At 41.1% G+C, this 14825-nt stretch overlaps 1 protein-coding gene across 1 annotated transcript; it reads left to right on the top strand.

Moving 5' to 3' along the window:
* The first annotated feature begins 68 nt into the window (after positions 1 to 68).
* LOC109892405 (guanine nucleotide-binding protein subunit alpha-14-like) lies at positions 69 to 13801 on the top strand. The gene is made up of 7 exons (XM_020484909.2): positions 69 to 315; positions 9595 to 9779; positions 9933 to 10087; positions 10309 to 10437; positions 10920 to 11049; positions 11318 to 11471; positions 11799 to 13801. The coding sequence occupies exons 1-7, from the start codon at positions 195 to 197 to the stop codon at positions 11990 to 11992; spliced, it is 1068 nt and encodes a 355-aa protein (XP_020340498.1). The 5' UTR covers positions 69 to 194; the 3' UTR covers positions 11993 to 13801.
* The last annotated feature ends 1024 nt before the right edge of the window (positions 13802 to 14825 follow it).

Raw genomic sequence — 14825 nt, 5'->3', positions numbered from 1 at the left:
AACCCTGGCTTATATCACCTGTTTCTGGTTTAAATGCATGTTAGGAATGCGACCCGGTTCCTACACGTAAGCATGACTTCTGCATTTTGACAGGGAGGGAGGACGTTATCTTGACCCGCATCCCCCTGGTTGGAATAAAAATTATTATCCATCTACCTCACTTTACCTACGGACGGCTACAACACGGCACCAATATGGGTGAATGCTGTATGTCGGCTGACGAATTGGAGAGAAATAAAATACATCAGGAGATTGAGAGACAGCTTCGCCGGGACAAGAGAGAATCTCACCGCGAGATAAAGTTGTTGCTTTTAGGTGAGTCATGGCGTATGCTATGTATAATTGGTTATTCGGCAACTTTATGCGCGAGGTATAGTTAACTACGCTACTCCAAGTTGATTTTATATCATAAAAAAATTGTTAGAGGAATAGGCCTAGTTTTGACAATTATTTTAATCTTGCAAATGAACATTTGACTTTCCTCAAAAGGTTCCCATCATCTGTGGTTTAGTTTAAACTCGATTTGTCTTTACTCTGCTATAGATCAGTGCCATTTAAAGACCCAGTGCAGTCAAAAACGAGATTTTCTGGGTTTTAAATATATTTCCAAACTATGAGGTTGGAATAATACTGTGGAATGAGGTTGGAATAATACTGTGATATGAGGTTGGAATAATACTGTGGAATGAGGTTGGAATAATACTGTGGAATGAGGTTGGAATAATACTGTGGAATGAGGTTGGAATAATACTGTGATATGAGGTTGGAATAATACTGTGGAATGAGGTTGGAATAATACTGTGGAATGAGGTTGGAATAATACTGTGGAATGAGGTTGGAATAATACTATGGAATGAGGTTGGAATAATACTGTGATATGAGGTTGGAATAATACTGTGGAATGAGGTTGGAATAATACTGTGGAATGAGGTTGGAATAATACTGTGCAATAAGGTTGGAATAATACTGTGGAATGAGGTTGGAATAATACTGTGGAATGAGGTTGGAATAATACTGTGGAATGAGGTTGGAATAATACTGTGGAATGGTGAAAACAATGATAATCCCTTTTTAGTGTAAGAGCTGTTAAAAAGACTGCCTGATATGTCAGCGTGTTTTGGTGGTATGGAGTTTTGGCGGTAAATTAGTTAATAGATCAATAAGAAATAGGTGACCGACTGGCTCAAATCGGTATTAGGTAGCAAAATTTGAAATTGTGTTTTTTGCATTGGATACAAGTAGAGACTCAGAGCTACAAAATTGTATATCATACACTGCATTTGAGGACCAATGGGAAAGTAATTCTGCTTTGAACGTTGACAAACTTGTAAACTCACTTTTGAGAAAATAGCTTTTGAATGTTTTGATACTTACCGGAGAGCTCTCCTTTGTCTACACCCATTCAGCATTGTTCACACCTTCTTAAGCCAGCCCCACCCATCTCTTTAAGAATTCACATGGGAGGTAATGTGCAAAACAGTGAGTAGTGTAGTAAAGATTAAGACTAACAGTGGCAAAAGTAGTCACCTACAATAAGGAAAAATTCCAGGCAAACAGAAAGTGTCCAGATAAAAATATTAGATGACGCTTACCCAGACACACTAAATTGCTGGGTCATGTGAAAGAAATGCTATAAATCAAATCAAAAAAATCGAATTAGTCAATTAGTCACTTGCGCCGAAGACCTTACAGTGAAATGCTTACAAGCCCCTAACCAACAATGCATAAAAAAAATATGAATAAGAAATAAAAGGAACAAGTAATTAGAGCAGTAAAATAACAAGAGCGAGACTATATACAGGGGTTACTGGTACAGAGTCCATGTGGAGACTATATACAGGGGTTACTGGTACAGAGTCAATGTGGAGACTATATACAGGGGTTACTGGTACAGAGTCAATGTGGAGACTATATACAGGGGTTACTGGTACAGAGTCCATGTGGAGACTATATACAGGGGTTACTGGTACAGAGTCAATGTGGAGACTATATACAGGGGTTACTGGTACAGAGTCCATGTGGAGACTATATACAGGGGTTACTGGTACAGAGTCCATGTGGAGACTATATACAGGGGTTACTGGTACAGAGTCCATGTGGAGACTATATACAGGGGTTACTGGTACAGAGTCCATGTGGAGACTATATACAGGGGTTACTGGTACAGAGTCCATGTGGAGACTATATACAGGGGTTACTGGTACAGAGTCCATGTGGAGACTATATACAGGGGTTACTGGTACAGAGTCCATGTGGAGACTATATACAGGGGTTACTGGTACAGAGTCCATGTGGAGACTATATACAGGGGTTACTGGTACAGAGTCCATGTGGAGACTATATACAGGGGTTACTGGTACAGAGTCCATGTGGAGACTATATACAGGGGTTACTGGTACAGAGTCCATGTGGAGACTATATACAGGGGTTACTGGTACAGAGTCCATGTGGAGACCATATACAGGGGTTACTGGTACAGAGTCCATGTGGAGACTATATACAGGGGTTACTGGTACAGAGTCGATGTGGAGACTATATACAGGGGTTACTGGTACAGAGTCAATGTGGAGACTATATACAGGGGTTACTGGTACAGAGTCAATGTGGAGACTATATACAGGGGTTACTGGTACAGAGTCCATGTGGAGACTATATACAGGGGTTACTGGTACAGAGTCCATGTGGAGACTATATACAGGGGGTACCGGTACAGAGTCCATGTGGAGACTATATACAGGGGTTACTGGTACAGAGTCCATGTGGAGACTATATACAGGGGTTACTGGTACAGAGTCCATGTGGAGACTATATACAGGGGTTACTGGTACAGAGTCCATGTGGAGACTATATACAGGGGTTACTGGTACAGAGTCCATGTGGAGACTATATACAGGGGTTACTGGTACAGAGTCCATGTGGAGACTATATACAGGGGTTACTGGTACAGAGTCCATGTGGAGACTATATACAGGGGTTACTGGTACAGAGTCCATGTGGAGACTATATACAGGGGTTACTGGTACAGAGTCCATGTGGAGACTATATACAGGGGTTACTGGTACAGAGTCAATGTGGAGACTATATACAGGGGTTACTGGTACAGAGTCCATGTGGAGACTATATACAGGGGTTACTGGTACAGAGTCCATGTGGAGACTATATACAAGGGTTACTGGTACAGAGTCCATGTGGAGACTATATACAGGGGTTACTGGTACAGAGTCCATGTGGAGACTATATACAGGGGTTACTGGTACAGAGTCCATGTGGAGACTATATACAGGGGTTACTGGTACAGAGTCCATGTGGAGACTATATACAGGGGTTACTGGTACAGCGTCCATGTGGAGACTATATACAGGGGTTACTGGTACAGAGTCCATGTCGAGACTATATACAGGGGTTACTGGTACAGAGTCCATGTGGAGACTATATACAGGGGTTACTGGTACAGAGTCCATGTGGAGACTATATACAGGGGTTACTGGTACAGAGTCCATGTGGAGACTATATACAGGGGTTACTGGTACAGAGTCCATGTGGAGACTATATACAGGGGTTACTGGTACAGAGTCCATGTGGAGACTATATACAGGGGTTACTGGTACAGAGTCGATGTGGAGACTATATACAGGGGTTACTGGTACAGAGTCAATGTGGAGACTATATACAGGGGTTACTGGTACAGAGTCAATGTGGAGACTATATACAGGGGTTACTGGTACAGAGTCCATGTGGAGACTATATACAGGGGTTACTGGTACAGAGTCCATGTGGAGACTATATACAGGGGTTACTGGTACAGAGTCCATGTGGAGACTATATACAGGGGTTACTGGTACAGAGTCCATGTGGAGACTATATACAGGGGTTACTGGTACAGAGTCCATGTGGAGACTATATACAGGGGTTACTGGTACAGAGTCCATGTGGAGACTATATACAGGGGTTACTGGTACAGAGTCCATGTGGAGACTATATACAGGGGTTACTGGTACAGAGTCCATGTGGAGACTATATACAGGGGTTACTGGTACAGAGTCCATGTGGAGACTATATACAGGGGTTACTGGTACAGAGTCCATGTGGAGACTATATACAGGGGTTACTGGTACAGAGTCCATGTGGAGACTATATACAGGGGTTACTGGTACAGAGTCCATGTGGAGACTATATACAGGGGTTACTGGTACAGAGTCCATGTGGAGACTATATACAGGGGTTACTGGTACAGAGTCCATGTGGAGACTATATACAGGGGTTACTGGTACAGAGTCCATGTGGAGACTATATACAGGGGTTACTGGTACAGAGTCCATGTGGAGACTATATACAGGGGTTACTGGTACAGAGTCCATGTGGAGACTATATACAGGGGTTACTGGTACAGAGTCAATGTGGAGACTATATACAGGGGTTACTGGTACAGAGTCCATGTGGAGACTATATACAGGGGTTACTGGTACAGAGTCAATGTGGAGACTATATACAGGGGTTACTGGTACAGAGTCCATGTGGAGACTATATACAGGGGTTACTGGTACAGAGTCAATGTGGAGACTATATACAGGGGTTACTGGTACAGAGTCCATGTGGAGACTATATACAGGGGTTACTGGTACAGAGTCCATGTGGAGACTATATACAGGGGTTACTGGTACAGAGTCCATGTGGAGAATATATACAGGGGTTACTGGTACAGAGTCCATGTGGAGACTATATACAGGGGTTACTGGTACAGAGTCCATGTGGAGACTATATACAGGGGTTACTGGTACAGAGTCCATGTGCGGGGGCACCGGTTAGTCCAGGTAATTGAGGTGATATGTACATGTAAGTAGAGTTATTAAAGTGACTATGTATAGATAATAACAGAGAGTAGCAGCGGTGTAAATGAGGTGATGGGGGGAGCAATGCAAATAGTCTGGGTTGCCATTTGATTAGATGTTCAGGAGTCTTACTGCTTGGGGGTAGAAGCTGTTTAGAAGCCTCTTGGACCTAGACTTGGAGCCCCGGTACCGCAACAGCTGAAACCTGGTTCCTGACTGAGTCCGAACACTCCTTGGCGACAACAACACCAGGCTCCAGAGCATCAAAACTCTAAAACAGGAAATAACAAAAAAAGTTAAGAAATTACAACCTTGCACAACATCAATTCACCTTCCAAGTTTAGATAAGAAGAATAACCTCATACAATGCAATGAAAATAATATTCACCTGAAGTCCTGGTACCGCTTGAACTGTGGCAGCGGAGTACAGAGTCACGTGTCGTTGCCAGCCATACAGTATTTTTCCACCAGCACCGTACCATCCTCCAGTCCAACCAGCTGTGGGACGTTGACCCCTGTCACAGTGCTGTCCTTCACAACACCAGCAATCTCAGACAAAGTGTTCACTCTGGTCTTTCTGAAGCGCTGCTTTGGTGAGGCCGAAGCACCAGTCGAGGGCAAACTTGGTGTGGCCTGTGATCAGGAAGTGAAGGTCCAGACTGTGGTGGAGCTTGTGCACGGTCCGCCAGACACAATACCAGAGCACAAACTTGTTCTTGTTATGGCCACTGCAGTTATCACAAATTAGGCACGTGTGTTTTTCCCCAACTCCGTAGTTGGTGAAGAAATAAGGCTTGTAGTTGACTGCGCTGATGCCTTTGCTGGATGTCATGCCTTCATCAATCAAGTAGTTGACTCGTTGTGGTATTTCTTCACAGCAGACACCAAACAAGCCACACTTGCGAGGAGTTAAAAAGTAGATGGGACCTGGCTGCGTAGGGTCCAGAATGATAGTGCAAACAACAAAAGAATATTAAGTTAATGAAAAGAAAATGTAACGTAAAACATAAGATAATGTTTTAATGCATCATTATCAGGTAAGTTTCACTTACCTACAAATGTAAAGAGCAGCAGCACTGTATACAGAAACATAATCTTGGAAACTGGAAATTAAAATGATAACACACAGCCCGACTACACACACCTCTAGAAAATACAGAAATAATGTTAGATCAATAAAAGTAGTGCCAATCGTGTTTGAGGTCAATTAAATAGTCAAAACGTTTTGCTTATGCTTCACATACCAAGTGTTGCCATCAATTCCTTATAGAGACTCCACACTGCTGCTTTTGTCACATGGAATGGCAGCAGCTTTCCACCAAAGTGTTTGTGTCCTGGTAATACTATTGCATTATCCTCTGCGTAGTTGTTGATGAAGTTCACCACTCGTCCTCATTCTTCAGGTGTAACCTGTGCTTGCTTGGGCCAGCTCTCATTTTGATGGGAGGCATTAGACCATTCTCCTTGTATGACTGGTGGAGGAGAGTCAGGCGTGTTCTACTGATGCTGAAAGACAAATTCCAGATACAAATATTGTGGCATTATAAAACAATAGTTGGCTGTAATCACCGCCAGACATACCTGGCTAACTTGATGGGTCATGTAATCATCTGGCAAAGTGGAGTCTTTTGTTTAGACATGCTAGCTAAACACTGAAACATAATCCTAATCCATAGAGTACTAGCAATACAAACCGATTGTCATAACTAGCTAAATTTAACCAAATAGGTTCAATGTTAGCTAGTTAGGCTATAACGAGCAATGTGAATTGGCATTCTGAGATAACATTACTACATACAGATCATAAACGTAATGTTAGCAAGCAAGCCAATGTTAGCAAGCAAGCCTAGCTAGCTAACAGTATGCTTTAGCAACCTTCTGACAAAATTAGAAACGTATAATATCTGAAACTGTAGCTAGACTCTTACCCGTATACATGGATGAATGTATAAGACGTCCTGTTTCGTTTCCATTGCTTGGCCCGTTGTTGTGTCTAATCACTCTGGTTCACACTGACCATGTACAATGCCATAAGAATCATTTTAAACTTTAGCCCCCACCCAAAATCTGACCATTTCACTCACCCTAGCAGAGTTTTTTAGACTGTTTTCATGTTAACCAGAGTGTTGGTAACTGTAAATGTGCTCCTGGCAACAATTTAACTACACTTTTTTGCCGATTTACTGACACCGGCCATATTCAACCAGTGTTGAGCGTTAGTAAATTCATCAGTTATTCTGCACTCTGGCACACTCAGACGAGAGTAATCTGAACAGTAGTTGCAGTGAAGTTCTAATAAAATGAATACTTGCATAGTCGACTCTTTTGTTAAATTTTAATACGCAATTCTTTAAAAAAAAGCTGCTTTTGACAGGATTACCTACTGACCAGCTCAAATAGACAGAAGCATGCTATATGGCAGACCAATCCAAATTCATCTTTCGGCACTCATTATCTCAGCCAATCATGGCTAGCAAGAAAATCTTATAATACAAGTAACACAATAATAAGGCTATATCACAGGAGGTTGGTGGCACCTTAATTGGGGAGGACGGGCTCGTGGTAATGGCTGGAGCAGAATCTGTGGAATGGTATCAAATACATCAAACACATGGTTTGATGCTATTCCATTTGCTCCTTTCAAGCATTTATTATGAGCCATTCTCCCCTCAGCAGCCACTGGGCTATATACAGGGGGTCTGATATCCAGAAGCTATTTTCAGTCATAAGAGAAATTAGAAGAAACATTATGGACTAAATTTGTTACAAACCATGCAAAAAAATATTATAATAGCACAATTGGTTAGGACCCGTAAAACAGCAGCCATCCCCTCCTGCACCATGAGATGAACATCTAGTCTATATATCACCTCTATGGAATAGTAGGCTGCATCTTCCCTGACAGGACAAGCTTTCTTATCATAGTTGTTCTCCAGAGAAGCCCTGGGCAGTTGAATAGGTATGAGTCACTCCAAACCCCATTCTCCACATAGAAACCTGTTATTAAACCAGTAGATAATTGAGCAGACACTCAGAACAAGGCTACACTTTTTGTCTTGGTGATTTTCAGCCCTGAAAAAGGTGAGTATTACTGGCAGAGTAATTACAGTCAGGTCGAATAACAGTAGGCTACATTTTTTTAATTACTGTCTGTACCTCTGCATGACATAGTTTAAATGTGCTGTACAAAGTGTGACTGAATGTGTAATCTAGGGGCGACTGATGGTGAGTGGGCATTATCATTCATAGAACAGTCCTTCAAAACTACTTGGAGAGGGACCAAGAAGCACTTTCTGAAAGCCTCTATCCTACGTCACACTTATCTCACCTGCATCTCTCTTCTATCCAAACTGTCATCTAGCACATTTTAACTCTCTGATCAGCAGTTATGGCTATGTGTGGTATGTGGACAAGTGGCAGTAGTTGATCCTGGCTTGCATTTTAATGCAACAGTCATGTGAGGCCAACTACAATGCAATTTAATGTCAGAATTTCTCATAGTGAAATGATTACTAGCCACACCATACTATTGTAATAGCTACATGAAGGCCTACTGCACTATTGTAATAGCTACATGAAGGCCTACTGCACTATTGTAATAGCTACATGAATGCCTACTGCACTATTGTAATAGCTACATGAAGGCCTACTGCACTATTATAATAGCTACATGAAGGCCTACTGCACTATTGTAATAGCTAAATGAAGGCCTACTGCACTATTGTAATAGCTACATGAAGGCCTACTGCACTATTGTAATAGCTACATGAAGGCCTACTGCACTATTGTAATAGCTACATGAAGGCCTACTGCACTATTGTAATAGCTACATGAAGGCCTACTGCACTATTGTAATAGCTACATGAAGGCCTACTGCACTATTGCAACATTTTCACACGGTGCATTTTACTACTTATTATCAAAACATGGATTGTTCTTAGGTTATTTTAGGAATGCGTTAAGTATTACAGGACATTGAAGAAAGGTCAAACCAATCTTATCCTTCAGCTTTAGTTAACAAACTTCTCAATGTATTCCTGCTCTAAAGGTCATATTATTGGCCAATAATACATGTGGATGAAGTGGTACCTTTATGTAACACACGCCCACATGTAACACACACATTCTCGTACACACATGCGTACATAAACTCACACACACACACATTTGTTTTACTATCCTTGTCTGGACCAAACAATTGATTCCCATTCAAAAATAAGCATAAATACCCTTTTTCCTTGTGGAGACCGGCAAAATATTTTTCTTGTTTTACTATAGGACTTCTGGTCCCCACAAGGATAGTAAAACGAAACACACATACACTGAGGGTTGTGCTCAATTCACAATTTTGGAATTGACTCCAATAGACCTTGACAGTTTGTAGTCCCAAAAACAGGAAATTAGTAGAATATTTGCATAAATGTTTGTTTTCGTTGGTCATTCCTTCTAAGATTGACCTGAAAATCAATTGTTTCATCAATATTTGATATGCATGTGTATAACAACATGTTTGATGTTTTATGTACAATATGTTTATTTGTATAGACTACACCTAATTTAGAAGAGGCATTTTGAATTTCATAGGAAATATAATTTAATTTTGTGAAATTCTTTAATTCAAATTTGAATTGAAATTCTTTGTCCTGTTTACTACATAAATTCAAGAATTGAATTGGGATTTGTGAGGCACTCTCAATTCCTTTCTAAATTGAGCCCAATCCTGACACACACCGACATTCACAGACTCATGTCTCTCCTTTCCCAGGGACTGGTGAGAGTGGGAAGAGCACCTTCATCAAGCAGATGAGGATCATCCATGGGACGGGCTACTCCGAGGAGGACAAACGAGGCTTCACCAAGCTGGTGTACGGGAACATCGTCATTGCTGTTCAGCAAATGATCCAAGCCATGAAGACCCTACAGATTGATTTCAAAGATCACCAGAACATTGCAAGCAGCTTGTCAGAAGATTCAGTATCATATGATTGTGTTTTTCTAAAGGGGCTTGCTGGTTCATAAGTTTATGTATCAATCTCTAGGAACATCTACTCTATGAATAGGTTTTTATTGTCATGTCTAAAATGACATCTCTGTGTGTTCCAGAGCCATGCAGACAAGCTGAGCAGGGTGGAGGCAGACATATTGACCAACCTGGAACCATGGCATGTGGATGGCATCAGAAGACTGTGGAGTGACCAGGGCATGCAGAAGTGCTACGAGCGCAGGAGGGAGTACCAGCTCTCTGACTCTACCAAATAGTGAGATTTGTCTTTTACCCACTCACTCAGTCCAAGCTCAGGTATACATGCATGTAGACTCAACAAGTCCCAGCTCCTTGAATCTGCCAAATGTGTGATCTGTATCCAAAGATAGATAGATATGACTATGCACTCCATAATAAGTCAGGTATCTAGTGTTAGGGTATTTAGCAAAGTATGTGCCACTGCCAATGCATTTTCCAATGTTATTTTCATGACAGTTACCTGAGTGACCTGGACAGAATCGCTGCACCCTCATACCTCCCCACTCTGCAGGATATCCTCAGGGTCAGGGTCCCCACCACTGGCATCATAGAGTACCCCTTTGACCTCAAGACTGTCATCTTCAGGTCAGTAATCTCTCTATTGGAGTAATGGTGTCAGAGCCTTGTTGTCCACTGAGGCTATGGTTCTGTTTATATACTTCTACTATACTTTTTTCTACCCACCCACTCACCCTTCCTTCCTTCCTTCCTTCCTTCCTTCCTTCCTTCCTTCCTTCCTTCCTTCCTTCCTTCCTTCCTTCCTTCCTTCCTTCCTTCCTTCCTTCCTTCCTTCCTTCCTTCCTTCCTTCCTTCCTTCCTTCCTTCCTTCCTTCCTTCCAGTAATCTCTGATCTAACTTGTTTGCATCTTTGAAAGCTATGTACTGTAGTTGAGCTCTTACCTCCACTTATTTAGTAATGTTAGACCAGTGATTACTTCAAGGAAGAGTGGAGGGAATGAGGGAAGGAAGTATTCCCCATGTCAGCATTTTAAATGACACCCTGAAGGTGGTTCCCTATAGCTGGAATAGAGTGTGATTTGAGATGTGTTCCGTGTTGTTTTTACCAGGATGGTGGATGTTGGAGGTCAAAGGTCAGAGAGGAGGAAGTGGATCCACTGTTTTGAAAGGGTCACCTCCATCATCTTCCTGGTGGCTCTCAGCGAGTACGACCAGGTTCTCTATGAGAGCGCCAATGTGGTGAGTTGTTTCTCCCATGGTCACATAAAGTTAAGTAAATGATTTGGGGTACTGTAAAATGTACTACCACTACCAGCCAGGTAGACTCCCTTCATTGTGTACGTGCGCAGTAGTGTATAATCAAAGATTATGGAGGGTTCAATGTGGAGGGTTCAATGTGGAGGGTTCAATTTAATTCCAAGCCTAAGTGTTTTTAGACATATATTATTCTACCAATAACAAATTTGAACATGATCTGAATCTTCCTATGTGTTTATGTTCCTTGCAGAATCGATTAGAGGAGAGCAAAGCCTTGTTTACAACCATCGTCACCTATCCCTGGTTCCAGGAGTCCTCCATCATCCTCTTCCTCAACAAAACAGACCTCCTAGCAGACAAGATCTTACACTCCAACTTAGCAGACTACTTCTCAACGTTCACTGGTTAGTACACTAGACTAGTACACTGGTAGTCATACATTTAGTTGCATATTCAGGCTATACTCCAACCTTGCTGAGTACTTTCCTAAGTACACTGGATAGTTATGCCTTGATAGGTGTGTGTCAATATCTTTTACATATCCATTGTTGGGGTCAATTCCACCTAAATTCCAGTGAATTAGAGTTCATTCCTAAATATAAAAAAACAGAGTCCGTATCCAATTCAAGTGACGGGAACTGGAAGGGACCCCAACTCTGACCGTATTATGCACGAAGCGATTCCCAGTGTATTTTACAAACATTATTTTTCATAAATGTATTTTTTTAAAGGTCCACAGAGAGATGCAGAGTCTGCTAAGATGTTCATCCTGAACATGTACAAAGAGCAGCACATAGGGCGTCACAAATCTCTGTACAACCACTTCACCTGTGCTACCGATACAGAGAACATCAGAGTTGTCTCCAAAGCTGTCAGGGACACAGTCTTCCAAGAAAACCTGGATCGGTTCGGGTTAGGGGTTTAGGACTAGTGTGGTCACGGTTATATGCTACAAACATGTTATTTTAGTTTGGGGTTACAGTTTTGCTACAGAATAACTGTGGTCGTGAATAACACACTTTCTTACTATAGCAGGACTTCAGAAACATTGTGATTTACACTGCCGTTCAAAAGTTTGGGGTCACTTAGAAATGTCCTTGTTTTTTAAAGAAAAGCACATTTTTTGTCCATTAAAATAACATACAATTATTGTGAATCTAATGTACTTGTCCTCTTGCTCAGAGTTGACATTGAGAACTCTCCATAGAGACTGGTGTTTTGCGGGTCAACAGTGAAGCGGCGACTCTGGGATGCTGGCCTTCTAGGCCGAGTTGCAAAGAAAAAGCCATATCTCAGACTGGCCAATAAAAATACAAAATTAAGATGGGCAAAAGAACACAGACATTGGACAGAGGAACTCCTAGAACTACCTAGAAGACCAGCATCCTGGAGTCACTGTTGATGTTGAGACTGGTGTTTTGCAGTTACTATCTAATGAAGCTGCCAGTTGAGGACTTGTGAGGCGTCTGTTTCTCAAACTAGACACTGTAATGTACTTGTCCTCTTGCTCAGTTGTGCACCGGAGCCTCCCACTCCTCTTTCTATTCTGGTTAGAACCATTTTGTGCTCTTCTGTGAAGGGAGTGGTACACTGCGTTGCACACGATCTTCAGTTTCTTGGCAATTTCTCGCATGGAATAGCCTTAATTTCTCAGAACAAGAATAGACTGACGAGTTTCAGAAGAAAGTGCTTTGTTTCTGGCCATTTTGAGCCTGTAATCGAACCCACAAATGCTGATGCTCCAGATACTCAACTAGGCCCGTTGTATTGCTTCTTTAATCAGCATAACAGTTTTCAGCTGTGCTAACATAATTGCAAAAGGGTTTTCTAATGATCAATTAGCTTTTTAAAATGATAAACTTGGATTAGCTAACACAACGTGCCATTGGAACACAGGAGTGATGGTTGCTGATAATGGACCTCTGTACGCCTATGTAGATATTCCATTAAAAAAAATCTGCCGTTTACAACAGTAACAATGTCTACACTGTATTTCTGATACATTTGATGTTATTTTAATGGACAAAAAAATTGCTTTTCTTTCAAAAACAAGGACATTTCTATGTGACCCCAAACTTTTGAATGGTTGTGTGTGTATATATATATATATAAATATATATATATATATATATATATTTTTATATATCAGCAGTTGTCGCAGTGCTATACAGACACCCAGCCTAAAACCCCAAAGAACAACCATGGAGTTTTTCCTGGCCACTGTGCTTCTGCATTGCTTGCTCTTTATGGTTTTAGGCTGGGTATCTGTAAAGCACTTCATGACAACTGCTGATGTAAAAGGGCTTAATAAAATACATTTGATTGAATTTGATTGTAAAAAGTATGAATTGTAAGAAATAACAGACAGTCTCCTGAACGTCTACCATATTATGAGATGGGGTATCAGTAGGCTATCCCATCTGTATGACATGGTTGATGAAAAAAATACCCTGGGAAGAATGTTGCCGATCCTGCCTGCACAGTTCCTGCAGGTTAAGAGGAAGTAAAGGGAAAATATGCCTACAGAGTCAAAGTTCCTTAGTTTACATTTGTGTTGTAATAGGTGCGTTTCACATTGTGTATGTTTTATAATTGACACTTTCCTCCTCTTTTGTATCTATAAAACCTCAAATAAATTATCAACACAATTATCAACACATTCACAGGATTCTGGAATGGTCACTGGTTTGTTAATGTTTGTGCAGGTATCTTAGCAATAAATCATTCAAATCGACCCTATGGAGAGTTCTGTCTCATTTCTCACAGGACATGTAGAGTAGGGAACTAACCTGTGGTTTAATATTGTAATAGTTCATGATAGTCTATATAATTTATTATAAACTGGGTGGATTGATTGGCGGAAAGCAGGTATGACAAAACATTTATTTTTTACTCTTCTCATTATGTTTAACCAGTTTATAATAGCAATAAGGAACTTTGGGTATTGCCAATATACCACAGCTAAGGGCTGTATCCAGGCGCTCTGCATTTCATCATGCATAAGAACAGCCCTTAGTGTGCCTTATTGTGTCTTATTGCTTTAATATATAATAGAAGGGTTATAATAAGGAATAGTACGTCACCTCATTATTGTCTTTTTGAACAGCCAGATTGTGTATTTCAGTGCTTAACTTGGGCTGGAGATGTCCAGAACACCGTAGCAGCACTTTACATTTTGGGAAATTGCATACCAAAGCAAGTAGCCTATCGCTGGCCCAGATTCACACACCAAGGCAAAACAAATAATCAAAGCAGAATGAAGGCGGAATCTTCATTTAATAACAATGTAGAGTGGGCGTTCATTTTCTGATTCCTCTGTTCAAATGTATCTGCCGCTAGTCTGTGACTCAGTGAATGACAGTACTCTGTTCGAGATTGTGCAGATTGAAAATGTGCCAACCTGAATGGTCAAATCAGGTCTTGTAAGGTCATGGAAAGTCATGGAAATTAGTTTCCTAATTGTTCATGTAATTCATGAAAGCACACTTGTAAATATGATCAATCAATAAAAAAACGACATATCAGCCATTATCGTTTTGACCCTTCAGTGCATGTCTGTGGTGCTGCTTGTGTCCCAGTGCGAGTGGGCGGTTCCCCGAGCAGTGAGAGAAAACCACATTTTAGCAGCAGGTATAAAATAATGACAGACTAACTAGATAGCTATAGGTTTGTTTTGAATTGGCTAACTAAGCATTCATTTCGTTGGTGTCTTTCCACCAGCACTGCATAGCCTAAATAAATCTTCACTGTTAGAAAAC

This window comes from Oncorhynchus kisutch, linkage group LG6 (assembly GCF_002021735.2).
Source record: "Oncorhynchus kisutch isolate 150728-3 linkage group LG6, Okis_V2, whole genome shotgun sequence".
NCBI lineage: Eukaryota > Metazoa > Chordata > Actinopteri > Salmoniformes > Salmonidae > Oncorhynchus > Oncorhynchus kisutch.
This window is presented reverse-complemented; position numbering and strand designations above follow the sequence as displayed.

Excerpts from the sequence above, each read along its gene's own strand:
- LOC109892405 (XM_020484909.2), top strand. The coding sequence starts at position 195 with ATGGGTGAATGCTGTATGTCGGCTGACGAATTGGAGAGAAATAAAATA. Across the intron at positions 316-9,594 it reads GATAAAGTTGTTGCTTTTAG|GGACTGGTGAGAGTGGGAAG; the intron begins GTGAGTCATGGC and ends CTCCTTTCCCAG. Across the intron at positions 10,088-10,308 it reads CTCTCTGACTCTACCAAATA|TTACCTGAGTGACCTGGACA; the intron begins GTGAGATTTGTC and ends TTTTCATGACAG.